Consider the following 27,999-nt stretch of genomic DNA (forward strand, 5'->3'; position numbering starts at 1 on the left):
ATTATCATTTTCAAGCTACTGCTTGTTTTCAATTTTTAGTAACTTCAAACAAAAATACTTTATTTTACTTGAAAAATCAAACTTAGCATAAAAATCATTAAAAGTGTATTGCTGATACACATTTGTATCACATACTAAAAGATACTACTTCGTAGATTAATTGTGAAACAGAAAAGATTAGACTATACAAAAAGTTTTCCAAATTCTTTTGCACAGCTGAACTCATAGTGCTGGTTTAAGATAAAAAAAATCTGTAAATGATGTAGTCAAAAGATGTTGAATACAAAATACATTCTGAAATATTTTACAGAATGGCTGAATTATCAAGCATAAGAACTGAGGATAAAGAATGTTAATGACAAGCAGCCACATACAAAACACAAAGCAATAAGTTTAAATCAGACTATTTTGGTTTGTGTAGCCCTTTATTAGCAACTAAAATAGAAGATATCTGTTGTACATCACGGGTAGTAACTGACTATACTGGAGTTTTATTATATTCTAATACAGAATCATTTATAAATGCGTTGTTTTCCTTTTTTTTCTTTTATTAAAAAGCTTCCACCCCCTTTTCCCCCCTTTTTCCGTTTACAACTTGCAAAACTATTCTGAAAGCTGAGTATATGTGCACAGGTCTGCAAAGAGTGCAAATTTAGGATATGGTAAATGCTTTACATGTTGTGTTTTTAAGGACAGTCTACCACCATGCCTTCATAGCCATTATCATTTCCAAAGAAAAAAAAACACTGTCACAAAAAGCTCTGATACCAGTCTTCCTTCCATTGTCCTAAACAAGAAAGCATTTTTAAATGAGTTGAAACTAAGGAAGGACTACACCTACTAGAAAAGAACAGAGTTCTATTAGTTTGAGGTTTCAGTATACCCAAAGACCAGGGACTGTATCTTTGTAAGGGCTAGGCTGGGACCCCGAATACAGAGTGTGTGCAGGTGCCATCCCTGAGCATTCAGCAGTTCAGTGGACCATAAGTGCTCCAGCTGCATAACTCACGGAGCTGTCTTGCCAGTTTCGACACTGGCTCGACTGAGCATAATTCAAAAATGAAAAGCTCATATTCATTCCATTCTTCTGGAGCTCGTTGATAGCCTGAGGAGAGAAAAAGAGCTGTTTAAAAAAAGTATCAGTGAAATTACATTTCCTAGGTCTCAAAGGTCCTTGCACCATCTCTCATAAGCTCCCAGTAACTAGTGGATGTAGCCTATTTCTGCGCTGTTTTATTCACTGACACTTCCCCCACTGCACTGTGTGCATCCATGCAGTTCTCTAAAGCAACACCAAACCTTTCATGATACCTCTTTCAGAAACAATGCTTTCAGTTCCATGGGGAATTTATACAGTAACACAGATGCAACAGAAAAAAACCCAACACTATTAACACTTTTCAGAGTCTATTTCTTCCATCAAGGAGAAAGAAAGTACAAAGGTAATTTATTAAAGCATGACAATTGGTAAAAGTGAATGAACAGAATTTAGCTGTGATTCACTGCAAAACTAATCTGAGGGTAAGAGTTTTGCAGAGTTGTCTGAGGGTAAGATATTTGCAGAGTTGTCATAGTACTGAACTTTGCTGCATGCATCACCAATATTGATAATGCTCATACAAACTTTTATGGACTCCACTTCGAAAGGTTCCTTTCTATGTTCTCCATTCAGACCACATTCCCAGGGAATTAAGTTTTCCCTTTAAAAAAAATCAAGATGCTTCATGTTTCAGATTTGAATTACAGTAAAAATACAGTGAGATTTACTCAACCAATATGACAAATCTGCAGCACTCCACCAGTGCTGTAAAGCAGCTGCAACCAAATTTAGACAACTAAGTTAAGCCAGGTTTATGTCTGCACTGCATCAGCAAAGCAGAATAGGGTAACCAGAATGTAATCTGAATTCTAACTGCTGTTAATTTATGAGTTAATGGTGCTCTGCACTAATACTTATAGAGGCCATCTCTCACCATATTTTCAAAACTCAAAACCACTGCCAGACATCACAAGGCACTCACAATAGCTAGCTAATAGCAATATAGAGAAAATAAATACACCTTCATAAGTACTGATTCAAAAGAGTAAGTACATACTTCTTCAGGGAGATGGATTTATTTGTTCATTTATTTAGGGCCAAGAGAAAGTGAACAATTGCATTTCATTGAAATTCAAAAGGAATGTGGTATCTTATTTCCCTTAGGGAACTGAAAACCCTCAGCCCTTTCAAGAGCTTACATTTGTCTATATGCAAGACACTAAAATCAGAGACCAATTTGAGAACACTCAAAAAAATAAATTAATTCAACGCCTGACATTTTAGAACTAATACTGCAGCAATATTGTGTTTTACAAATGCAAGAATTTTCCCAGAAGTTACATTCTTCAATAAATCAACAGTTACTTACATTTAATAGCACTCCAATAGGATGTCTTCCACATATTGTATTATGGTATTTCTTCAAGTAATTGCTAAAAGATACAGGATCTAGCTGCTCTATAATGCTCATACCCTGAAAAAGAATTGATAGCAATCATTACATTATGCATTCACAAGCAGGTGTTTATACATCATCTATTTGTTACAACAGAGCAGGAGGAAAAACCCTCTACTTTCTACCAAGGATATCAAAGGATATCTCAGCATGTGAGCTCTAGCTCTAGTCATCTTGTTTCCATTCCTTGCCAAACTAAAAGTGCAGGAGCTCTTCCAGAGCTGTCATTAATCCACAGATCTGTGAAGTTATCTTTGCAAATACCAGTGAAGCTCACATTAAAAAAGCTCTGAAGACTAATTGATCCCCACCATTCAAGACTGTCCTACTTCCATAAGATTTGGTACAGCTATAACCAGACAAACTTACTAAAAGGGCAAAGCAGGAAGAAGCAGTGCCTCCATCTGCTCTCCCTGGTAACAAAGTTCAGGGCCAAGCACTTGTCTGGGACTTCCAGATGTCCAAAAACCCAAGATAAAACCAACACTATACGCGTGCAATTCACACACATAACAAGTGTGATGTATCCTGGACACATCAGGCATGCAGGGCAGTTGATCTGGGCATGGCCTGGCCATTTGCTCAGAGCATAAAAACCAGATCCAGAAAAATCTCTAAAGCACTATCAAGTTGGTGCACAACAAAAATGTAAGAACCAGGAGATGGTGCTTCCACTTTACATGAGACAGTCACATGTATACATCCTTTCCTCCATTGACAGTGAGACCCACAATCCCATGGAGTCGTGCTAAGAATATCAGCACACACATAGAAAACAAAATCTTACACATATACAAACATTTGTATTCTTAAAAGCAAAAAGAATCCTACAACTCCAGATACAGTCTATTCTTACCCCATCCCATAAAGCAGATCAAACACTATGAAAGTATTTTAGAAACAAGTCCAAATCAATTGTTGTCTCAGTTTTATCATGGGTTTGCTCTTTTGCCTGTATTAAGACTCCATCCTCTTCTTTTATTCCTTCCTCTGAAAACTATTCTCTTCACCAGGGAAATGAGCTCCAGACACTCACTAACTGAATAAAATACAGAGTTATACTGCTTCTGTTGGTGAAACAGTAAGTTCTTCCTTAGAGACTAGAAAAAACATACTTTACATGGGAATAACTGGAGGTTGATACCAGAAAAGGAGACAATTCTTTTAAGATTTCTGCATTTGTCTCAGCTCTTTCCCCTACTTTTGGGTGATAAAAGGAGAAGCCACAAAGTAGGAAGCAGTCAGTCTGAAGTCTCCACCTCAAGAGTGAATTTTCCACAGCACTCTGCAAGGGCGTTGGCTGATCTGGCAGATATCAGCTAATTATTCAGGCTGGATCACAGCTTACAATGGAAGAGCAGAAGATTCCCAGGAGAGCTGGGAGAATTACAAACAGCAACAATAACCACTACCCTTGTGTGCTTTTAAATAGAAACAGACATGTGAGGAATGCACAAAGAAACACATTTTATGGAAAAACAAAACCAAGCTAAGCTGGTCCATTGGTGGTAAGAGCTCAGTTCTTCTGGAGTCATGGAGAGAGTGTTTGGACCCCTGGCCAGTAATTTCAGCTGTTATTCACTCCAAACCTACAAAGTCTAAATGAGTGCCAAAAAAAAATAATGGTAGCTATTCTCTAAATAGCAGTGATTACATAGATAACACTTCATTTCCAAAGTTTCCAAAGCATATCTTTCAACCATCCATTTACTTGGATAGATTGTACATGTCAATACACAGCTAAAGAAAGCAGAACTAAACTTGACTACATACTGAAGTGAAATTAAAGGTGCATAAGGCACTTACTCAGATACTGAACAGTTCACGAGAATATATTTTATCAGTTTGTAAAACCCTTTCATGACCTTTTAAAAACATGAAAATGGCTGCTGAATTGAGAGACTCCTTTTACAGTTGTAAGTCACTGGAACATACTGAGCAGAGGCATTTGAGCATTTGTCTCAAATGAATGGACATGGATTTATGAGAATGCTTAGTAAGCTTATTTCAATGCACAGTTCAGCACTGCAAAACATTTACAGCTATGCAGCTCATCCCAGAAAATGCTAACAGAGTTCCATACATCAGAGACCAGAGAAAATCTGTAGGGAATTGGTATGAACAGATGTCCTATAAGCATTAGGTTGTACTGAACTTTTCAATCTTTTGGATTTAAAAATCGTTGTGGCAGAGGAACAAAGACTATCAACCTTGTTTCTCAGTCTAAAATGGTGTTGAGGAACAAAGGAAACATTTTTGCCAGGTTGTGTTTTATAAAAAGCAGGTGTATGAAGCTAATAACTTCCAGTATTCGAAACAACTCAGCTAGGCATGGCTTAGAGCTAGAACACATAACAAAACCCACATGATAAAAGTGTAAGCACAGTTCCACAGTTTATCACATGGTCATTATGGCATCACATAGAAATTGCATATGTCAGTTACCCAGATACTGCTAATGGCATCTACAAAATCCTAGCACAGTGCACTTAACATGATTACAAAGTTACATTTTCAAATAATATCCCTTAATAGGATCAAGTATCTATAAGCCTACAAAAATTTTTTTAAAAATAACCTCACATACATATCCCAAAACAAACAAAGAAAAATCCCCTCCAACAACCTATAGGTTCATTTTATACTATATGCCAATAATGCTTTGCCTGGTCATGTTAAAGTCTGTTATCAGTTATTTCAGCTGTTTCTTCAGACTTCAGGATCTAAACTAATAGCACTCTAATGGAAGTGGAAACAAACTTGGTCTTAGTACTATCCAGCCCAGCTATCTTTGCATGTATGAGTCACTCAGACTACAGGACAAGTAACCACCAGGAAAATTACTGTCTAGGCACAGAGAAGAGAACAGGCATCTGGGCATCCAGGCAGAGACTCAATCTTACATTATGCCCAGCCTAAGAAGCCTTCCCAGGCTGGAGCACTGCAGAAGGTCCTGGCACATTGCAGCAGCACTGCAGAAGCCACCAGAATTCAGCAGGTCATTAGAGGTACCTGAGCATTTTTCCTGGACCATGGGTGCTGAGCATTTTTCCTGGACCAAGTACTGGCTATTCCTGTACAGCACTCCTCAGTGCCTGTATCTTCCCCTACCAGCATTAGGGGTAACACAATCCTCCCACTGACTCAAGTGAGACATAAAGTATCCCATACCAAACTTATGCTCATATAAAATGAGCAATGGAGCAGTGAAGATTGAAGTGAGCAGTCTGCATTTTCTGTCTAGTCAATGAAAAATAATTACTCTTCAAAAATGTCTTACAAAATACTTGCCACACTTATATGTAAAAAGACAGTGTGTTTCAGGTTATGATATACAAACTATTGCACATTAGCTGCTCAGTTATAACTCTTCATTTGAGGGTTCTCCCCTAAGGTACCCCTTCTAACCACAAGGCTATTTCCTCCTTTTGCAATTACATCACAAAGTAGGCTGTGGTGACAGTGGTCAGATCAATAATTACCATGGAGAAACTGATGTCTGCCCAGCAATATTTACTACTCTGTATTTGTTTTATGCTGGAGCCTAATGGCTCTAAAGTTCAATGCCCAATGTATTCTGCAGTTTTTATGCACCAGGTGAAAAAAATGCATCTATATGTAAGGTCCAGTCCAATTAAAGAAGAGGCCATCATCCTCCCACAAAGGCATTCTAAGGAAAATTGATTTCATCTTGCCCCAGAATACCTTCCTGCTTACAATGTGCTCAGCTGACTGCTTTCCTAGTCAGGGCCAATAAAATTAAACTAGTTCTAGTACAGTTTTGTCTCTATCTTCATGCTATTTTGTCTGTGTAGAGGCCTACTGCTTACAACAGTACAAGTTTCTTTAGTACATCAAATCATATGAAAAAATCCAATACTGGCCTAAGAAAACAAGAAGTAGCTAAGTGAGACATGAAATTGAACAAATTTCCAAAAACTGGAAAAATGTGACAGGGAGATCTTTGTGATATTGCTAACAAGATATCTCTGAAAATCACCCAAAACAAAACCTCCTCCATATAGCGTCTGAATATGGAGTCACATGTTCACATATGGCATGATACAAACCAGCAACAAATAACCCCAGTATGCTGCTATACATGTTTAGTTTTCCAGTTAAATTTCAGACTGAAAAAGTATTTTCATAGTTATTAAGTATAGACATGATTTTCCATGTTACAAAAAATGTCAATTCCATTTATCTGTATAACTACCAAAATGAAGTTGGTGCAGCACTGTATTCCCTAAGAGCAATTAAATGCCAAAGTCCAGTCTTTCTTCAAGCTTTCACCACACAAATTAACAAGGGGAAACTAATGTTTGCTAATGCACTATAATCTGCTCTCCTGCAAAAACACTCAAAGCTACTGATGCTGGGATTCTGTAGAAAAACACTTTTCTTGATAGAGAAGCCTCTCAACTAACTACAAGAATTATTAAAAATGGGATAAACAGAATGAAGGCAAATTATTTACTGTTATTATTTCTATTCCAGTGATGAATAGTAGAAAAACACAGAGGATAGTATCTATACACAAGGCAAGAAAGTATAGAGGTGTCTCCAGCAGATAGGAAATTTTAAGGCTACATATTTCCATAATTATTTCTAATCTGTGCCTTAAGTGTAGTCTTGAACATTAAGTTGCTGGGGTTTTCTTATGTTAAAAATAAATCCTTGGCTCCTGTGACTGCAAAGAAAATGAAACATAATTGGCATTGGACCTTTATGTATTTAGCACGACTTTCAGCCTTTGGCCAAACCCAAAATGAAGTTTGAATGAAAAAGCAGTATGGTGTACTGCTTTTTCCCCACCACCTACTACAGAGTAAGGGGCAGGGGAAGGCTACTCCCAAGGAACCAGCAGCTTTAATTTTCCTGATCAGTGCAATGCCCTACAGCCTTTCCTCCTCCAATGGGTGTTGCTGAAACCTCTGCAACAAGGTTTCACAAGGCTGTTTCTATATGCAGGTATCACAGCTAACAAGCTGGAACTACTACAACTTTCCATGCATAATTTTTATTGCTTTTCAAAAACAAAAGAGGGTGTGTAGACAGAAATTATGTTACATCAGGGCATTTCAGGTAGGTGAACATGCATTTTATTTCATTAATTGTGCTTACTAATTTATACCCGTAATATAATTGTGTGCAGTCAGTAAAAGGGAGCATACTAGCTAAAACCAACAGCTAAGTTCTTATTGTGGTAAACAAAGAAAAATTATACATTCAATAAAATAGCTAATCTATAATATCTTCTTAGAAAAATTTCTCAAGTGTTCAAAGAAATGGAATGTACAGGAGAAATTTGTTAGTTAGTTCCACCAAATCTGAAAACTTACCATTTTATCTAGGTGCTCAATGGATCTATAAATTTCTCCTTGGGATTCATCATAGTAACTGTAACGGAACCTCTGACCTTGAAACAAAAATCATGTATAAAATAAAAAAGGGAAAAATTGTAGCTAAACCACTCCCTAATACTTACTAAATATTTGAAAGTATAATACTTATAAAGTAGTAATCTTCATTTATTTTATACTTTTTAGCTCCATTGAGGAAATTCTAGGGCAGTCATGAAGTAGCAGCCCAGAAGTAAAGTAAAAAAGAATACATGAAGGGTGGCTATATTCCTAAAGAGAAATCTACTATGCAGAACTGACACTGAAGTAAAACTCACTAATTGCCTCTTATTGCCTTAGAATCTAATTCTGTAAATTAAGAAGTAAAGCAACATTTCATTTTGCTATCCCACTTGACAAAGTCAGCCATGGAGTCAGGCTACTTCTGCTTGCACAACAATACCCACAGTATATGAAGATTAAAAGAAAAAATTCCTAATAATTCAATGAGCAGTTCTAGATGGGTCATTAGTCACAACAGGACCAGATCATTCTTATATACACCTCCACCTACTCCACTTCAAAGATGAGTGAAACATGCACTTAATTAAGTTGAGCAAAGATGACAATGGAAAAAAAGGAAGAAGGTCTGTTGTGTCACATCTTTCTGAAGCAGTCCCTTTTCCAACTACTATTACACTTAAAAGAAAAATAAAATTATTAAGCAGGGCAGAAGTCAAGGCTTCTGGAGTCTTTGTAGCTCTGTCACCAAGATGAACTGGGGTAGCACTGGTGAATTGGCATAAATAATCCATCTGCTATCTTACCCAGCAGTAAAACATACAAAACTTATTTCTGTCAAAGGAATGTGGCCATGCCCAGTGAATTTTTAGCTAGTTTTGAAATTTGTTTTGAGGTGCTTAAAAGAAGAGTATAAAGAGCAAGTAACTTCAGACAATTATTTCATTGCAACAGTAAAGAGATATATATAAATCACCATTTATTTCCTGCACTACACTGAAAACACATTACCATATTAATATTTTTTACCTATTATTCCAGATTTTAAAGATTTTTTTAACTTTATGAAGGCATTTAAGTTGCAAAAATTAATTTACCAGAAGCTAAAATGTTCAATGTTTAATAAAATACATTATTTGAAAATAGCTAGAAAATATTTAATATACTCTTATAATGAGATGTGGAACTTACCCCAATGGCAAAAGTCAGAAGAAACCACAAAGAGATTACTAGGATCAGCTAGGTATTTACTGAAGAGTTTTCCAAATTCCTGCTCTTTTGACTCACTCAGTGCTCCGACCAACACAGGAATAATAGTAAACTCATCCTTATGGCTTATAAGCAAAAGAAAAAAGGTTGTAATTCAAGTAACATCTGAAGGTTTTTCAGGGCTTGCTAACTGAAACTGCAGAATGGTTTAAAAGGTTGCTATTATTTGAAGATAGCAATTTGGTAAGGTCATACTAGGATGTTGTCTTAGAACCTCAAAGCACTTCAATCTCAGAAAACATACATCCCCAAAGCCAGTATTTCTCTCTGCTGTAAAGTAAAAATTCTAGGCAAACAAAAAGACACAGTGAAATCAGCAATGAAGTAAGAATTAATTTTTCCCTGTATAGGTGCTGCATGTTGGGTAATTCTCCAAAGTAAATGAAATGCATATGAAAATGCTCAACACACTATCCAGTATATATTGATACTCTAGAGAAAATTCAAAACAATGGAAATTAAAAAAAAAAAGGGGGGAATGGGGCACATCTTAGGGAAGAAACCCCAACACAGATTGACAATTTTTATTTAAAGTAACTATTTGAAACAGCAGCTATAAACACACCCCTCATTTCAAAATTTCTATTAAGGCTGCAAACAAACTTAAAATCCCACAAAAAACTATTTGAACTACTTTCAGAGATGCCTTGAAAAATGGGGGAAAAAAATCAGCTATTGAAAAGCATTCACAAAAGCATATCTGATATTAATTCTATAAAGTAAACCTGTTCATAAGAGGCGTTATAACTTCATTATTTAGGTGTTTGCTTTGCTCACAGTTTCAATTACAGCAACTTATCCTAGTCTCTGACCCTCTCCTTATCAAAATTTCTATCAGTGGATGAGAGGAGTATGAGCTTTATATACACCATAAGGTCTTCTATGCCATAAAATGTATTATTATTTCCTACTGCACTTCACAGCAGCTCAAACACTTAATGCACATAATGTTCATTCTTGTAGAAGTAATTGGCCCTAGTACCTTTCCATGGCTTTAGCAGTATAAGGCAAATGCATTTCAATACTGTGTTCATCTTCGTCTGTCTGTAGGGACATGCGCTCAAACATTCCAGTCTTCCACAATTCTCCATAAACTGAAAAGAATTAAAGAGCAGGTTTTACTACTTGTTTTTTTGCTTACTTTTGAAAACTGCTTCCAGTGCAAAAAGCAAGCTACAGTGTACCTTTATCAGAACATACCCACCATAAAAAAATTACTTGCCTCCAAGTGCTATCATCATAAACCACTTGTTTCTAAATAAATTCAGAAATAAAATTATGTTCAAGTCATTAAAATATAAACATCATTAATTCAGTTTACAAAATGTTTTAGATCAGTGACCTTACTAGAATATTGAAAAATATTGTTATAATACAAAATTTAACACACAAATAAAACATTTTAAAATATACATGCATTTTCCCAGACAATGAATTTTTATTTTCATAAACTGCCTATTATATGTTTTTAAAAATTAATCAGATGAGCTATTGCTCAATTTGTCACTATTTAATTGAATTTATTATTGACTAAATCATGAAATGTAGAGACAGCCACAACTGATTAAGTAATCCATATTTGTAAGTTATCTTTTCTACTCTCAAGCATACTTGACAGTGTACAGAGTCACCTCCACATTCTGAAAATTCTCCACTGGATGATGAATTTGATGCAGGGCTGTGCCTCCTCAACTCCATAAGGGAGCTCTACAGAAAGCAAAACACCTCTTAACCTAAGGAAATTCTGCAGGCACTATGCAGAAAGCCTGAATTAGCTTGCTTAACCTCAGTTAAAATGAAACACAGCACATCTGTGCTAATTAGCCCTTCTGAAAGACACACTGTATCACTTAGGGATACCTCAAAAATACATAAAAGCCAAAATATCTAATTATTCTTCATTGCACTTAGTTCAAAAGACTGGCATTTCATGGACTATAAATTTCTACGTTTGCAAGTTAGAAAGTCACATGCAATCCAAATAAAAGCAACTTTTTGTTTCTCTGTTATTCCTTTATTAGAAATCAAGCTCAAATCAACTAAAAAAACCTTTATTTCCAGCCAGAACATTTAACAGGAGAATGGAAAAGATGTTCAGTGAGTTATTATTTGATGTAATATTTTTTTAGTTTCAAAACCCTGAAGCACACACTCAAAATTGAAAAGATAAGCAAAAATTTAGAATTCTTGCCAGGAGGAAGAGAGACACTGCGGTTATAATGTGACCATGTCTGAAACAAGCAGGATCATTCAGAAGTTTGTTTTTTGTTGCACTAAAACCAGATTTGCACTTGTATGCGACTTAGAGCAAGGAAGTGCCCAACAAGAAGAAAGTGCTCAGCACACTCAGCAGTGCCACAGTCAACACCCAAGGCTCAGTGATGTCCAAGCTCCAGAGTGCACTTACTCTTTTGGTCAATTCGAAGATCATACAGAGGTGTTCTGTAAATGTCCACACTGGAAAGTGCACATCGGGAGAGGGGCACGTGATGGGAAGGCCCAAGAATGAAAATTTTTCGGCTACAACAATTAACACAGAAGGCCACAATTTAGACAACTGCAATTGTACAGCAACTCAGCTTAGAGTAACAAGTTCAATAAAAGCATACAAAGTGATAATTTCTCATGGCTACAGTTATTTTACTCTGTTGTCAGTAAAACCCCACATCAATCCATGGCCCAACATTGCTTGGTATCTCAGGAATTATCATGAGATCAGTTCAATAATGCTCTAGCCTTAAATCTCTTAAGCAGGTTATATACCAGAGGGCATTTATCAGCTAGAAATTTGTCTGATTTCACTCATTTGGAGGCTGAATGACCCATTACAGACACTTAAAACAGATATTTGAATTCTCTCCTTGAATCAACACAACCTTCAGCTACTCACTGCCTTCAATAAATACAGGATCAAATAACAATTATGAGTTTATCATCTATTCAGAGTTTTTCACTTATTTACTTGATTAGCCTTACTTGGGGTTTCACTAAATTTTAAGTCCCTCTCAAATGCTGGGTTTATGTTGTTACATGTTATGGTTTTCTTGCTATTGCATCAGCAAGAGAGACTTGGACCGGCACATTCATGGTTTTAGCTGATACTGCAACCTTCTACATGTCATCATGACATCATTTTTTCATCAAGTCCTCAATTCCTGGCTCCTGATTAGATATTAAGGGTCTCCTGCCACAGGACTTAAAAGAAAAAATAAAAAAAATAATAGGCAATTCAGCTTTTAATATTCAGGATTATATCGTCTTGCTTCTGGCACTGGATTAAATGGGTGGGAGACATGTTAAGTTCTGAGGATTTGGGTTTTTTAATCCCTTACACAGGGAGTGCTATAACAAGGTATACTAAAACACAAACTTCCTGCAAAGCTAATAAAAACCAAATATTCTAATATCCAATAGTTTAGCTCAAAGATGAATTCTAAATATCCCATGCAGTAAAAAACAAATGATCCAGCAAGTTCAACCAACTCCTTATCAGGGAACCTAGGGAATGCTGCTTGTTCCAGAAATTTTAGAGGAACTAGTTATCTGTCATGAGCTATTTTCACATCATTTGCAATACATTAGAAAGAACTAAAACCATTGTCTTTGAGGAGTATTACAGCGTGTTATCTTATGAACAACTGCTAAGCCTAGTCAGTTCTTACATAACAGAGCAAAATACATACTTTGAGTAAATACTGGAGAAGTTTTAAATTTTTGGCATTTAAAAAAAAAAAGTTGCAGTCAGCAGAACATAAAAACTATATTCCTTTACCCAAAAATAACTGGATTCAAATTTTCAGAGGCAGACACAGCATGTTGGTTGGGGTTTTTTTTTACTTTTTTTAAACTTGTTAGAAACAGAATTCAATATAAAATTATTGGTATAATTCACTTTCATAAACACACTGGTCACTTTCTCCACAGCAGAAGAGAATCCTGTCAGTATTCAGCCCATAATCCTGCACTAAAACACCAATGCGGAATCATGGTGAAGTATTTTAATTGACTTAATAAAACAAACAAAACCTCCCAACAAAAACAACAAAAAAAACTCCTAAAACAAAAGCCAAAAAACCCAACAAAACCAGTTTGGGCTTTTATAAAAGCAGTGGAACATCAGTAATAAACTAAAGAGTCTTTAAGCCCTCCCTTGCAAATAGTTAGTTACCAATTATTTTAACAATATTCTTTTTTTCCCTTTTGAAACATCCAATTTGAACATTCATGATGTTAAAACAGAAGTTATGCATAGAAGGCTAAAAAGAATACAAAATTAAAATCTGAGTACTTCAAGATGTAAGAATGTAACAAGAACATTCCACTTATCAGAGAATTGCAACCTCAGGGTCTTAGGCTTTGTAAAGAAAGTTGTAATACTCACGTGATATTGGGATCCACTTGTTTGTAAGCATGGGCTGCACAAGATCCACAGTAGGTATATCCTGCATGGCTGCAAACCAAAGCACAGAATGTTACAATTTAAATATTGCTTAACATCTTAAATATGTTGATATTCAGCGTTAATATCTCAGGATTTTTTTTTTGTCCCAAGTGAACTAGAAATTGTAAGAGTGATCCAAAACTCCTGAAAGAGCAGGAAAGAGCTGCTGCAGTATTGATAACACAAGACATGTATTTGTTGAAGAACTGCAGTGACCATTTATTGACCAGTTAAAAAATTATCAGTGAGCACTGAGCAGTCAGGAAACCCCCAGATCAAAGGGCCTTCCCTTACCTGCAAAGGATGTATGCAGACTGCACAACTGCCTGTTATCAGAAGCTCATGATAATGCCAACAGCCCAGCCAGTGAACAAGGGAGTGGCAAACTGGCAAACTACTGGAGAAAGCTTTTCTAACTACACTCCAGGAACTGAATATAATGACAGTAGAGGGGTCTTGGCAAAGAGAGAACTACATGTCACAGCAGATAAAGAGAGAATAAAAATGCTCTGTCATGAAGAATAACTCAGCAACAGAATGAACAAGCACATGAAAAGGAGTGGAAGGCAGCATGCTATCTTTTACTGCAGGGAATAAGCTACGTGCTTCACCATTTCCTACCAGCATGGTCCTTTCTCAACCTTTATTCCTGTGTGTGGTCCAAACCAGTTTATAATTAGTTTGACTAGTTGTTTCCAATATTGCCTTCAAATCTGAAGAACCATTTCTCTTCAAGCCCATTAAAATGAGTGAAAATTCACATTACACTGCTAAAAGCATTAACTTCATAGAACATTCATTCCTAGAGTCCCAGGTCAGGTGGTAGAAAATGGCTCCTGGCCACTCAGCAGTATGCCCACACCACAGCTTTACACAATGACACTGAGAATGATTCATGCTGCAAGCCCTGAGGTGTACAGGATGCTTGAAGAGACAAGTTCCCATTGACAGCACTGAAGCATTTTCTATGTATTTATATGGATGTATGCTCAGATACATTTGTATTCATCCACAGACTGATATCTGGAGCAAGTTACCTTCAAAATGACCCAGGAATTTCACTTCATCACTTACCCCACTCATTCTAAAGTGCTCAGAAAGGCATTAACATACAGGCTAAGGGGGGAAACATGAGACCGAAACCTTACAAATGGGCAGGGGATGTTATCAGACAATTCCAAAAGAGTCTGCTGAAATGTTCCCTCTGCTACAGGCTTCCTCCATCTTCCACAAAATATTAAGCATATCCCTTTTCAGAGGTGGTAAAAAAAGGGTACAGCTAACAAAAAAAATGTGGTAAGATCACAGGAAGACCCCCAGCAATTCTGGAAAAAGAACCAAACTACATAATCTGCAGCTGGAAGGTCTCTTTCCAGACATTCCTGCAAGAAAGACTAAGGCAGATGTGGGACAATTTCTTCTGCACACTCAGTACTATTATGGAATACTTCAAACCTTATAACAATGCTATGTTAGCATAGGACAAACATAATATTTAAGGTGCTTTTTCCAGTGTTTCCTTCCAACTCATAATTACTTGGAATGACCAACATACTTTTGTCATTACATGTCTCAGCTATCTTCAAGAAATTGAATTCTCCCTAAATACTTCAGATCATCTCTATTTTAGCTTGGACAAATAGCTCAAACAAAACCAAACTAAAATAACAAAAGTAAGCCATTTTGGATAGTTGAATAGTGTTCAATTGCTTTTTGTTTTTAAGCTCTCCTAAATTTTATTTAGGGGCTGTGAGGGCTGCACCGGTTTTGTTTATTTTGTTTTGGGGTTGGGTTTTTTTGGTTTTTTTTCTGTTATTAATGATAAAAACAAAACTAGGAGTTTTGTTTTTATCCTTAATATAACCCTTACCCATCTTACTGGATCACAAACAAATATTATGTTTGCAGTCCATCAGCAAAAGCAAGCTAATCATACACCCAAATGTACACAGATTACTGCCATTCTATGCTATATCCAAAACACTTATTTAGAAACCATACAACCCTACTTTCAGATAAATACTAGCTTTAACCAGTTTTCAAAATCACCAGAAAAAAAAGAGAGCATTTAAACGAGTATTAAATGTAATGAACTTCTGTTTCAAACTTACGGTGCAATAATGGCTCTTGCAGGTCTTTTTGTGGACTGTACTTGAGAAAGCCAACCTTCTAGCTGTGCATTCAGCTGGGGTCCTGTGAAGAGACATGGAAATACTGAAGCCATAAAAGAACCTAATACATCTCAAAAATTTACAAATAAAAGTAAAGTCCGGCAGATTTAAATGTCGTCTTAAACATTCAAAGCTGGGTTTAAATCTAAAAACAAACAGAAAAAAAAACATTCCCCCAAAATACCCAATGCAACAATAAAAAGAAACCCCAACCCTTTAATGTTGAAGGCTACCATAGGTCTGGGAAGTTCATTTACTGCACATCCAAACACACACTTATTGTTTCCTGCTCTGTGAGGACTAATGAATACACCACTTCACCATTTGAAAGAATGGCTGCTGATTTCAAAAGAATGGCTGACAGATGATTGTTTCCTCTTATAACTGAATTTGCAGAATTCAGATGTAAAAAGTTATGATCTTTATGATCAAGAGAGCCCAGTATGAGAAGATGACATAATACAAAGGCCTGACACTTGCATGATAGCCAATGACTATGGCAATAAATCCTTTATTAAGCAAGTACAAGTGCATCATACAAAACATTGTAACCTGGAAAATGTGCAAACGCACAGGAAAAAGGTAAAAGTGAGAAGACATTATACTTATTCTAGCATCTCTACAACTTCTGGTCATTCAACATATACTACAAGTACATGATCACTTAGTTGACATTAACTTTGATAACTGGTCAAGCCAGAATTTAAATTTTTTTAAACTAACTTCTGTACCTCAACAAGTAGCAAATATTCTTAATTCAATCACCTGACAGATGATAAAAAAGCCCTCTAGAAATACAGCATTAAAAAAAAACCAAACAAACCACATTTTGATTATTTCTCATCATAAGAAAACTTTCTTATGTTAAGCTATTGTTCAGGAAGCAAGTCTGGCAAATACAGTACAACATTCTTTCTTATTAAAGAACACTACACAAACTTCCAAGAAAAACTCATTCAGCTGCTATTGTTACAACTAACATAGCATTAACAGAGAAAATAGATGCACTTTTTTCAGCTGATACTATTCTTTTGACAGAACTCTAATGCCAGCAGAGTTTATCTGTAAAGTATGGTGCAGCAAGCTGCTTTTCCTCTTCCCTGCACACAGTAGATCTTCGTATCTTCCCCATGCAGGTGTTGAACCACCAACTGCCAGCCTAAGTCAAAACCAAATTAAACTACCTGAAGCCATTTCACAGATACATTCCAAACAGCCCTGACAAGGGCTGACAGCTCTCCAAAAGGTTGACAAGAAACACAGAGAATGAGAGAAAATATATCAACTTTTGCAGAATCCAGTCAGTCTCTGACCAGGGATAGTCAAAAAACTTGCCCTAGAAAATGCAAACGTGAAGTGTAAAGGTGTTGAAGCCACTAGTTTTTATACAAAACTTAAATCCATGTGTTTCTTGAAAAAGGACAACTTCTGTAGTTGTGAAGAGCCCTACCTTCTTATATGAAGGAAGTGAACAAGTGCAGCACCATTCTCCTAAGCCTTGTACTACACCTTGAAAGCCTTAGTTACTCTCTACAACTCTAACAAGGTGGAAGAGTGACAGAGTACCTGTTGTCACTCATGTAATACAGTGACTATGGGAAATTATGAAACTGTTATAAAAATTCCACCACATACCAATTTTGTTCTGCTGCTTGTTTGCTTGGGGAAATTACAAGCAGTTGATGTGCAATAGAGATAAGCATAATGACATCTTAGAAAATGGAGTCTATTGGGGAAGCTAAGTAAAAATAAATAGGTCTCTAATTTCACCCTTCTTCCAAGATAATAGGAGACTAACAAAACAGTACACTTTCACAGTATTACCACTTATTTATTTGTTATATACTTCAGTGAAAAAACAAATCACCTAAAAAATGTTTTTATTTCCTAATTTTCCCAAAATATGTAGAAAGATAAAATACTTTTTGAATTAAGCTCTTTAGGAGGACACTTTTTCTCCCCTAACACTGATTACCCAGACTTAAATATTACTTTGCCCTACCTGATCTGTTCTCCTCAAAGAAGAGGATCCATAGGCAACACAAATGCAAAAGTGACAGAACTTGTTAAACCAAAGAGAACTCTTCCCCTGCAAGGCACTGTGCTTAGCCCTCCTCCATACCTTGTTTAGCAAAGATTTTTCACTAAGGATGTGGTTAAGGTGATTTGCCCTCAGTTGAGATAAATCAGGTAACCTACTAAACAGTTTAAAGACAAAGGTCAGAAAATCTGTTTATATCCTAAAATTTCATGATTGGTTGAATCTGACTAAAATTTCTGATCTTATAGGGTGGTAGCAGTGTAAGATGCCCAGGTTTGCTTAGTCTGCTACTATAGACACACACACTCTAACAAAGTAACATTTTCTTCCTAGAGCCAGTAAAATAACAGATCTGTATGACCCAAGGGATGAAACTTGATCAATGTTTACTTAAGTAACATTGCTTTCAGATTGTCTCCCTTTAATGCCAAGTATAAGGTGCCTGTTTAAATAATTAATTTTGACCTAATGTAAACTTTCATTTCAACTTATACTCTTCTGCACTATTTTAATAACATATGCAATGAAATTTCTCTCTCCAGACGACTAACAGTGAGAGAATGGAGAGTACAACATATCCTTGACCTTTTAGATAAAGAAAAAAATCAAACAGTACCCACATGAATTCACTAAAGTATAGTCTACTAAAGTATAGCCTACCTGCGCTTACAAATACTTTAAGGGGATACTCTAGAACTGTAATTTTTTTGTTACCAAATGAACACCAACTTTTTCTTCAACTGTTCAGAGAAGTTTTGCTCTCAGCTTCTCAAACATGAGGATGCTTAAGGCTCAAGTCAAAATACTTGAATTGGTTATACAGAATATAAATAAACCCACACTATCACAGTAGCTGTGCTCTGCCATATGGAATTGTATTATAGTACATGAGTAACTTCCTGACAAAGAAGTAACTTTTGTTCATATTTAAATGAAGCTTAACTGGAAAAGCAGTCATCAAGACAAGCCAGTGAACATGCATCTCCTTGGCTGACCAGCATGGACAGTGAACAGCACTGCCACCCATGTATCCTCTTGCTGATGTGGAGGGAAGTAAAATAGGTCCCGACTCCTTGAACCTCAGGTGGAAAGCTCATCTTGAGAAAGTTGGCAGGATGAGAGCAACAGGGACTTTAAGGCTAACCCAGACAGAAGGGCAGAAAACCTTATGGATGCTATTTCTGGATGCAACAATCAGTATACTTTAGCATTAATACTGTAAGATCAGACCTTTCACTGGTCAAAAGAAAGTTAAGCTGCAAAATATGAGCTTCACTGAAGTATCTAACATTAGGATTTGCATTTCAATCCTATGAAGTCAGGTATAAACATAGTGTGTAACTAAAGATTTCTGACATTATCTGTGGATATTTCACATCCTGTTTTGTTTTGAAAACCGGTAGAAGTTATGCCAAGGTTTAAAATAATTGCAAGCACAGACCAAGTCTCCACTAGGCAAATTTATGGAAACAACTACAGGCAGCATTTATTCAATCATCTTGCCTAAAAGGACAGCTTATTTTAATAATAAACATTATCCCATCACAAAGCTCTAGAGTAAGTAAGAAAGAATCCTTCCACATGACTTGCATGCCATTGTCACCCAGGGAATAATAACACAAAGACATCTGGTAGTGACTCAGATAAGTTCATCACCCCAATTTACCGCTGTCATGGTCCAGACTTTATAGGTTAAGCCAAAGCAGCACATTCTTTCCACAGCCAATCTCACCTTGTTGGTGAGGCTGAATTGGTTATATGCCAAGTGTCAACACAATGTAATGACATTTTGCTCCTTTTCCTGCAGACAACATTACACACACAAAACATACTTCTTCAGACTGGTACTCAAGACTCCATGTTTGCTCTGAATCCTCAGTCCCAGTGAATACTTTTTTTTTACTGGAAGAGCATAAACCTCAATCAAAATTTAGAGCAGTGCCAGGGAAAACTGCTCAGGTCCCCCTTGGCTGCATGTGTACAGCACTTGCAGCAAGGCAAGTAATGCTGGAGCACAATGACAGTAACACTGCAGTCCCCAGCCTTGACAGCTTTCACTTGCCCAAGAATGTCTCCTACCTATAGGAGCCACCAGCCTTCTTTGAGTCTTCCACTTTTTAACCACTTTTTCCCATTGATGAGAAAAGTCTACACCTTAAAAATGCTTCTAATAAATATTACAACGTGTGGTAAGAAGTGAGTAAGCCTTTACTCCTGTAGAGTGTTACAAAAAAATCAAAGTAATAGTGAAACCCTGGGGGTTGGCATATAATTAGATTAGTAACTGGAACTAAGGGAACTTCTTTCTTCACAATTCTGAAGGTGAATCTGAAACACTAATTAAATTGTTAGGCAAACTAAAACCTGAAACGTGACAGAGAACTAACAGTTAAAATTGCATTAAGTGTAAAGATTTTTCAAAAAATACAGAGAGGGCACTTAAAAAAAAACCCCAAACATGTTTCTCAATGCAACAAAAGCCAAATCCTTGAATAAAGAACAAGTTTTAGCTATGCAAAGACTAGGATTTGTCAGGAATAGAAGGTGACTTCCAACAACTCCTGTTAATGGGCACATTCTCCACTGCTGGCATATACTCTCCTCCGATACTGATAAAACGGTGAAATCAGACTATAGGCAATGCAGAAATTTACCACTGTAAACAAGAAGCTGGGGTAAAAACAAAGAGGCAAATAGAGATTACACCAATGCCACATTAATTCCTATTTATACACATCATAAGATGGAACTAAAACTGCAAGTAGTGCTTGAATGGAGGAAAATAAAACTGAAGCCACAACAGAAACAGATATCGAAATCTGCTTTGGTGGCAGTTCTTACTTGCATGCCCCAGTTCTCCAGTACTCAACTAGTTACTGATTTTCCTTCACTGAAAGTTGGCAGGAATTAAAAAAAAAAATGAAAAATCAAACTATAACACCACTCATTAAGAATATCAACCAACATGTACCTACCTGGCTTCATAAAAAACCTTAGGACCCAGGTCATTCAGAGATCCAATGGCATTCTGTTCCATACCTCTGAGAATGATTTTGGGTCTAACACACACTAAATGTAAATGAGATTTGTGTTCACTAAGTGATACTTGCAGGCCTATTTTAATGATACCAGAACTACACCAAATATAAAACTCTTTTTGAATTCCAATTGTAAAGTGAAAGTTGAATCTACATTCTTTTCTTGAAGTATGTTGATTTTGACAGTATTTAAGTGATTCAGCTAGAAATAATAGCCTAGAAATTGTATTTCAAATTATTCCAGTACACTTTTTCAGTATACAATGCTAAATAATACAGTCTGCATATTAATGCTGTGTTCCATGTTTAATTCATAAAAGAGTCAGTAATGACACATCCAGTTTCCCCCTAAAAAGCCTAAAAAAAGATAAACAACCAAAGGGAGAGAGATATTACATTTGGTATTTAACATTGCAAAGCAAATACTTCATGAATTCGTAAGACACTATGATTAGTTGTTCACAGATTGCAAGGTAAGAACTTAAGTTAACAGCTGTATTTGTAATGCTTCAGCTAATGTCACAACATTAAGATTTCATGATCAGTACATTAATTATCCTGCTACTGCAGAAAGCTCTCTTCACTAAAAGAGATCACAGAATTATTCAAGCTGGGAAAGACCTTTAAGATCATAGAGTCCAACCATAAGCCTAACACTGTCAAGGCCACCACTAAACCACATCTCATTTCAGTGACCCCCACATGCTTTTTCCATGTTTTCCTGGATCCATTTGACTATGACCATCTACAAACAACACGATGATTCACTACTTCTACATTACATTTATGAACGAACTGTGATGAGTTATTCCAGTTCTGGGGAGTATGCCAGGGTTCTTGGCATGCCACAATAAACCACTTTTACAGACTCTTCTATGGCACAGAGAACATCTTTCTCAATCCCTTGTCTGCATTCCTAGTCTGAACCACACAGTCACATGTGATTCCCTTCTGACCACTTCAGCTGCTGCAGAGACCCATATCCAACACGCCACAGAGAAGAGATTCTGCCCTAAGCTAAGGTGGGATGCAGCCACTCAGGGTCAATGAACCCAGCAGCAGCATCTCCCCTCAGAAACCGTGGGCAGCAGGCCTGGGGAATGGATCACACATACTCAGCAACATCACGGCAGAGCACAAACAGCTGTAACTGATGTACACACTTTCTCTGATGCTGATGAGAAGTTCCAGCTCGTGCCAACAAGCATACAAATGCTGGGATTACAGCACTGCTCGTTAAAATGAAGAGTCATTCTCACATCACTCTTCAGGGCCCCCAAGCCTCAGAAGGCACAAACGAGAACAGTTTTGTTATCTCAGAATCACACTGCTATTGCACCTTGAAGCTGCCTACCTCACAGAGCTACTAACAGAGTAAGTGGGTTTTGACATCAGAAAAAACAGTACTTAGTACAAAGGCAGTAAAAAAGCATTAATACTGATCTCACTGGGGATTACAAAGGAAAAGAAGGGGTTGCAAATGCGTGAAAATAGTGGCCAACTTCGAGGGAAACGCAACTTCTAAACTGATCATTCATGGCACACAATTGTCTTTTCATTTATTTTCTGATCTGCCGAAGTTCTTCAAAGCATTACACCCTCCTGCTGATCCACACACCATCATGCAGGCTTCTGCCCAAAAGACAAGGTTGAAACATCACTGACTGTACCACAGCCAGTTATTAGAGAGTTCTGGCATTTCTTGTCCAAACAAGTCAGAAGCTTAATCCTTACAAATAGTAGCAACAAGATGTCAGTGCCTACCTCCTTTGGGGTTCTTTTGCTGACAAGCTAGGGTACCAGAAAACTCTAAGCTTAATGGTGCACTTGTGTTTAAAGTCTCCTCAAATACTTACTGCCATTTACTTGGCTCCTCATAAAAAAAAGCATTCAAGACAATGAATGCAATGGTGTTTCAAGTCGACACAATTACTCTGCCAACTCACATTTGCATTAATAAGCTTATGGAAATTAAGGTTCTCCTAGTTCAAACAAGTTGGCACAGGTTAACAGCACACCTCTGGCCACTATGGTTTGGTCAGGGAAAGCAGAGAAATAAGCCCTAACTAATACAACAACAAACTTGTTTCACAGGGCAAGTTTCACATCATGGAGTATTGTTAGTCACACACTCTCTCAATATGATTTTTTACTCCTGTGACCTGGAAGCGCCTAGTAAAACCCTTCATGTTTTACCTGTATCACCATGCCACTGACTGGGGAAAAGCTGAAACAGGAACCCTTATCACACACATTAATAAGGAGCAGCACAGTATTCAGTTAGCACTTCCAGGGGCCAGGCAGGGGAGGCCAGCTGTGAGCCCATAAGCCTCGTTCAACACCATAATGTGATATCCCACTTGTCATGACATGTTATAGAGGAAAAAAAAAAGACACGCATAGTTAATGTTTATTTCCATTTCAAAAGCATATGGATTGATTTCCCACACTGCCCAGCACTTACTGAACCTACTCTCATAGAAGAACAAACACCCCTATCCTGCATACAGTCCATGCTCAGGATAGCATGTCATTTCCATTCCATTTCGTCTGCTCTTTTGTATCTAGGAATGTGTCTGCCTGCATTCAAAGCCACTGAAAATTATGCCATTTTTGTTTCAAATTGTCCTTAATCTTCCTCTTCCACCTGCTGGTTAAAAATCAATTTCGCAAGACGTCTAGATACTAGGTGGTTGAATTAACACAGCAGGACCGGGACTTCCTTCCAAAAATAAATGTGAGTGTACTATTTTTCACCACACAAGAGTGATATTTTCTTTTTTTTTTTTAAACAATCTACATGACACCAGTGCTGTGTGATATTTTTTATTTACATTCTATGCTTTTACCTAAATTTTGCAAATGTTTTCAGTGGCCAGCATACACCAAGCTGCTAGTCCACAAAAGCAATGGCATGTCATGTACCATAAACTTTTTTTAGAAGTAGACATGCAGAAGAAGCAAGTAGAGAACAAGGTTGTTTAGACCAGTAACCTACTATCAGCAACAGGCACAGCACAGTTTCAGTTTGGGAGCTCAGTTGTAAAGCTTTCCATGCTCAGTGGTGCTGCTAAGTAGGAGGAGGAAGAACTGACCAGACTTCACTGTTGTTTGCTGCCAATCAAACACTCCAGAGGTATACACCTCAAGTTCTTTAAGATCCTGCATTGACTGATATGGAATGAACATTAACTTTCCTCTAGAATTCTTGGTATGGGGAAAGAGATGACAACCATTTTGGTTTAAACTGTCATACTGAACTCACCTGCTGAAACTTCTTAAAGACCTTATTTTTTTTTTTGTTGTTACAACAGCACACCATGAAGAACACATGGGAAGTGAAATGCTATAGCAACATGGTGAAGTTCATCTTCCATTTCTTGCCCCCTTCTCAGCTTTACTGAGTAGGAAGCAGTGAGCTTTCTCCCTGGGACCTAACTTTCCCTCTAATACAAAGTTGTTTACTTAGATGAAACATTTTAACATGTGAACACATCTGGAAGTGCATAATTGCCCAGCCAGTCCCACCTGCTCTACAACATTCATTAGCATCATGCAAGTAGGTGGTGTATTCATACTAGAATGGAGTGCATGTTTACATTTTCCAAGGCAGAATCTAAGCAGAGCACATGCCATGGCTGGAGAAAATGATGGAGCAATGGTCTATTTTCATCTGAAGCAATTGCTGCCCCATGGAAATGAGTAGCCTCTAAAGACAAGAAGTGGCATTTCCAAATCCTCTTACACACATTGCATTGACCATCCACCAAGAGCAGCAGCTCCCTCATGGTTGTGGCTTCACTTGTGATATTCCTTCCACTCCTGGAGTGCTGGATACAGCTAAGTCAGCTTAAGAATATCCTCTGACCACCAATAAAAAAAAAAAAAAAAAAGGACTGCTTTCTGGATCCATTCTTTGTCTTTGCCCTCAGCTGGCTTTGGCCCTTCTTTCCCAGAGCTGACTTCTACAACTAGATTTTACAGGTTGTTTTTTTTTTTTTTTAAATAGCAATGGGTGCTTCACTTTTACAGTAAACTCCTGCCCAAGCAGCAAAGGATGCCATGCATTATCCTGGATGGTGTGTTGACATTTTAGCCCTAGGTACCAGACACCTCAGGATAAATTACCACTTCAAAACTTTATCCTCACTCAACCCCTTTAAAAATGCTTTCAGATGTAAAGATTCTGAACATATCTGTAAAAAACCCACATTTCTCATTACCCTTTCAGATGGGTCACCTTAACTACAGAGCAGGATGAGGGTAGCCAGGGCATGCACTCACCCTGAGTAGTCCAACTCAGCTCTGTAGAGAGAGAGCAGTTTGGAGGAAAGGGGAAGCTCAGACGCTAACCAGTTTATGTATAACACAGCAAATCGCTTCTGGGCCGAGACAGGAGCACAGAGAATGGAGCAGGTAGGAGGACTTGAAAAGACAATTCCCAGAGAACCACGGGAATACACTGAAGAACTACCACAATTCAAACTAATCCCTGCCTCAGCTCCAGCCTTGAAGCTATGCAGGATTTTACACATGGTAAAATCCACTTTCTTCAAGTAGTACAATTGAGGAGACTGTGTTACAAGTTTGAGGCAGCAGCTGACTTGGGAGGCTGGCCTGAAATACAGGAAGATTTTAAGTAAAATCTACAATGAACACATAGCCTCTTGGTTCCCATTTGTTTTCTCTCGAGTTTTGATAGACCTTCCTAAATGGCACACAAAATTATTCATTTATTATTTATTGTTTTCAAGCAATAAGTAATAGGTAGTCCTTGTCTTGCTGAAGAGGCACAATTCCTGCTCTCACATATCCAGTGCAAACAGAGGAAGAGAGTTCTATAGCAAGACACATAATACTCCTTGCTCATTTAAGGAAAAACATTTCCAAAATCCCCAGATTATGCAACATCACCACTTACCCCCACCATACACACTGTAACAACTTAACTTGTCACAAGCACAGCTGTCATAATTCATTATTACAACATGATTCAGTTTGGGGTTTTTTTTCATGCAGTGTGTCTGGGCAACCATCCCACATCTCAATAAGCAACTGCCAGAGGGCTGCCCAAAAGCAAAGGGAGTAACATGCTTTTGGATGCCCTACTACAAACAACTAGTACTGGCCAAACTAGTCACACACACTTAGCAGAGCGTAGCCTAAATTATGCACTGAATTTTCACAGAAAAGAAAACAGTCAAACACAGTATCCATGTCTCTTAAATTATTTTTTTAAAAATTAAAATTCTAATTTCCAAGTATTCAGTAAGAACTTGATATGAAGTCTAATACAAAACAAAATACAAAATTTGTGTGTAAGGTCATGTATCCACTCCATATCGTAGATCAGTTTTCTGCCTTAATCATAAATGAAAATATAAATTGCAAGATCAAGGTGATTACCACAAAGCTCTGATGTTTTGATGTCTTTGCACATGGTTAAACCTATACCTTTAACGTGATTTTTTTTTCCTATTTTCGGTAAATGGAGTACTACCTACCTTCCTAAATCATCGGAAATAAATGTAGTTGTAAGCTGCACAAAGATTTGAGGCCAGTTTTGTAATGGACACAAGATTTATGCTTAGAATATTAAGCTCAGAAGGAAACAATCATCCTCTATTGTTGTCTCGAAAATGCCTACCCAACCATTTGAAGCCCAGCTACTTATCACACAATCCACCTCTTCCTGTGTTACCCTATTCCCTGTATTTCTTTTCTTCCCTTTCATTTTTTGTCTCATACCTCATTCATCAATTTATGGAGGAGAGGGGAAACCACATGTATTTTAGCCAAGAGAAGTGTATGACTTTTCATATCCAATTCTTCTTAGATGTTAATTTAGGATCCTGAACGCAACAATTCATTGTTTGGTTTATTGTCAATTGTACCTCCCATCCCTCTGAACTGCTCATTACAACAGCCTCTTGTTCATCTAAGCTCGTTCACCTGCAGTTTTGTAATCATCTTTACTCCCGGGGCCAGTAAAAGAACATCCCTTACAAATCTTATTAACAGCTCTGAAAAGACAAATGTGTATCCTTTTCACAAAAGCGGTTCTGCCCCAAAACCGAACAAAACTTATCTCCAAACGCAGGTGCTATCAAGCCTTTATTACGTGTTTCTGCCTTTTTTTTTGGCGTGGGCGACGGGAGCGGTAGCTCGCCCTCCAATGCACCACGTTTTTCTTCTATTCTTCTTCTGCAAGCACCACATGTTTAAATGGACAGAGCCGCTCTGCGCTATCGCTTAGTAACTTTTCACTCCTACCAAAGAAAGCGCTAGGGAAGGAAAAATAGACGGTTTCCTTGGACTACAAAAAGAGAAATAGATCTCCCTATTTTCACACCTCGAGAAGAATTAAAATAAACCTCCCTATTTTCCCACCTTTCCCCCTGCCTTCTAACCCTAGACGGGCGGTACTTTCTCATGGAATTAACAAACCAAAAAATAAAAAAAAACAGGAGCAGGTGAAAATACTGAAATCCGTCTGACGGAGAGCAACACTGGGCACGGAGCAGAGCGCCGGGCTGGCTCCAGCGCCGCTGCCGTGACACACGGAGCCGCGGCGAGGCGCGGCCGCCGGGCAGGGCGGGCACACGAGGCGCAGCCGGGGCCCGATCGCTCCCCGCCGACGACCGAGCGCCGCTTTCCGCCGCTGCAGGCACCGGGGCCGGAGCAGAGGGACAGCGGCGGCCGGCAGGTGCGCTCGGGCGCTCCGCGGTGCCCCAGCCCGCAGCCCCCCACCCGCCATGTGCCGGCGGGGGCGGAGCCGGCGGCCCCTCCCCGCGCCCGGTACCGGCCCCGGCGGCCCCAAAGTGCTGATTCAGCCCCCGCCGCCCGCTCCCCGCTCCCGGCGGCGGTACCTGAGGCCGTGTACCAGCTGCCGGCGTGGCTGGCCTCCCGGCAGAGCACCCGGTTGGACATCTTGGAGCCGGAGCCGCCTATGGTGTTCGGGGGGGGCGCTGGGGGACGGGCCCGCCCGCGGCGGCGGCGGCGCCGGCGCTGCTCCCCCTCCTCCCCCGGCACAGCCCGGGCCCCGCGGGCGGAGGCGGCGCTGCCGGGGCGGCGCGGGCCGGGGGCGCGGGGCCGGGCGGGGTCGCGGGAGGGGGACGCGGGGACAGAGCCCGAAGCCGCCGCCGCCAACTCCGCGCCGGCGGGTGGGGGGGCGAGGAGAG

The 27,999-nt window shown here is 38.4% G+C and overlaps 1 protein-coding gene across 1 annotated transcript; it reads right to left on the reverse strand.

Moving 5' to 3' along the window:
* Nucleotides 1–406: 406 nt before the first annotated feature.
* MEMO1 (mediator of cell motility 1) lies at nucleotides 407–27,987 on the reverse strand. The gene is made up of 9 exons (XM_064414742.1): nucleotides 27,688–27,987; nucleotides 15,680–15,761; nucleotides 13,509–13,577; nucleotides 11,535–11,647; nucleotides 10,110–10,221; nucleotides 9,050–9,192; nucleotides 7,838–7,914; nucleotides 2,409–2,513; nucleotides 407–1,105 (listed from the first exon to the last, which is right to left on the reverse strand). Exons 1-9 carry the CDS (start codon nucleotides 27,746–27,748, stop codon nucleotides 974–976), a joined length of 894 nt encoding a protein of 297 aa, XP_064270812.1. The 5' UTR covers nucleotides 27,749–27,987; the 3' UTR covers nucleotides 407–973.
* Nucleotides 27,988–27,999: the final 12 nt, after the last annotated feature.

This window comes from Passer domesticus, chromosome 3, assembly GCF_036417665.1.
Source record: "Passer domesticus isolate bPasDom1 chromosome 3, bPasDom1.hap1, whole genome shotgun sequence".
NCBI lineage: Eukaryota > Metazoa > Chordata > Aves > Passeriformes > Passeridae > Passer > Passer domesticus.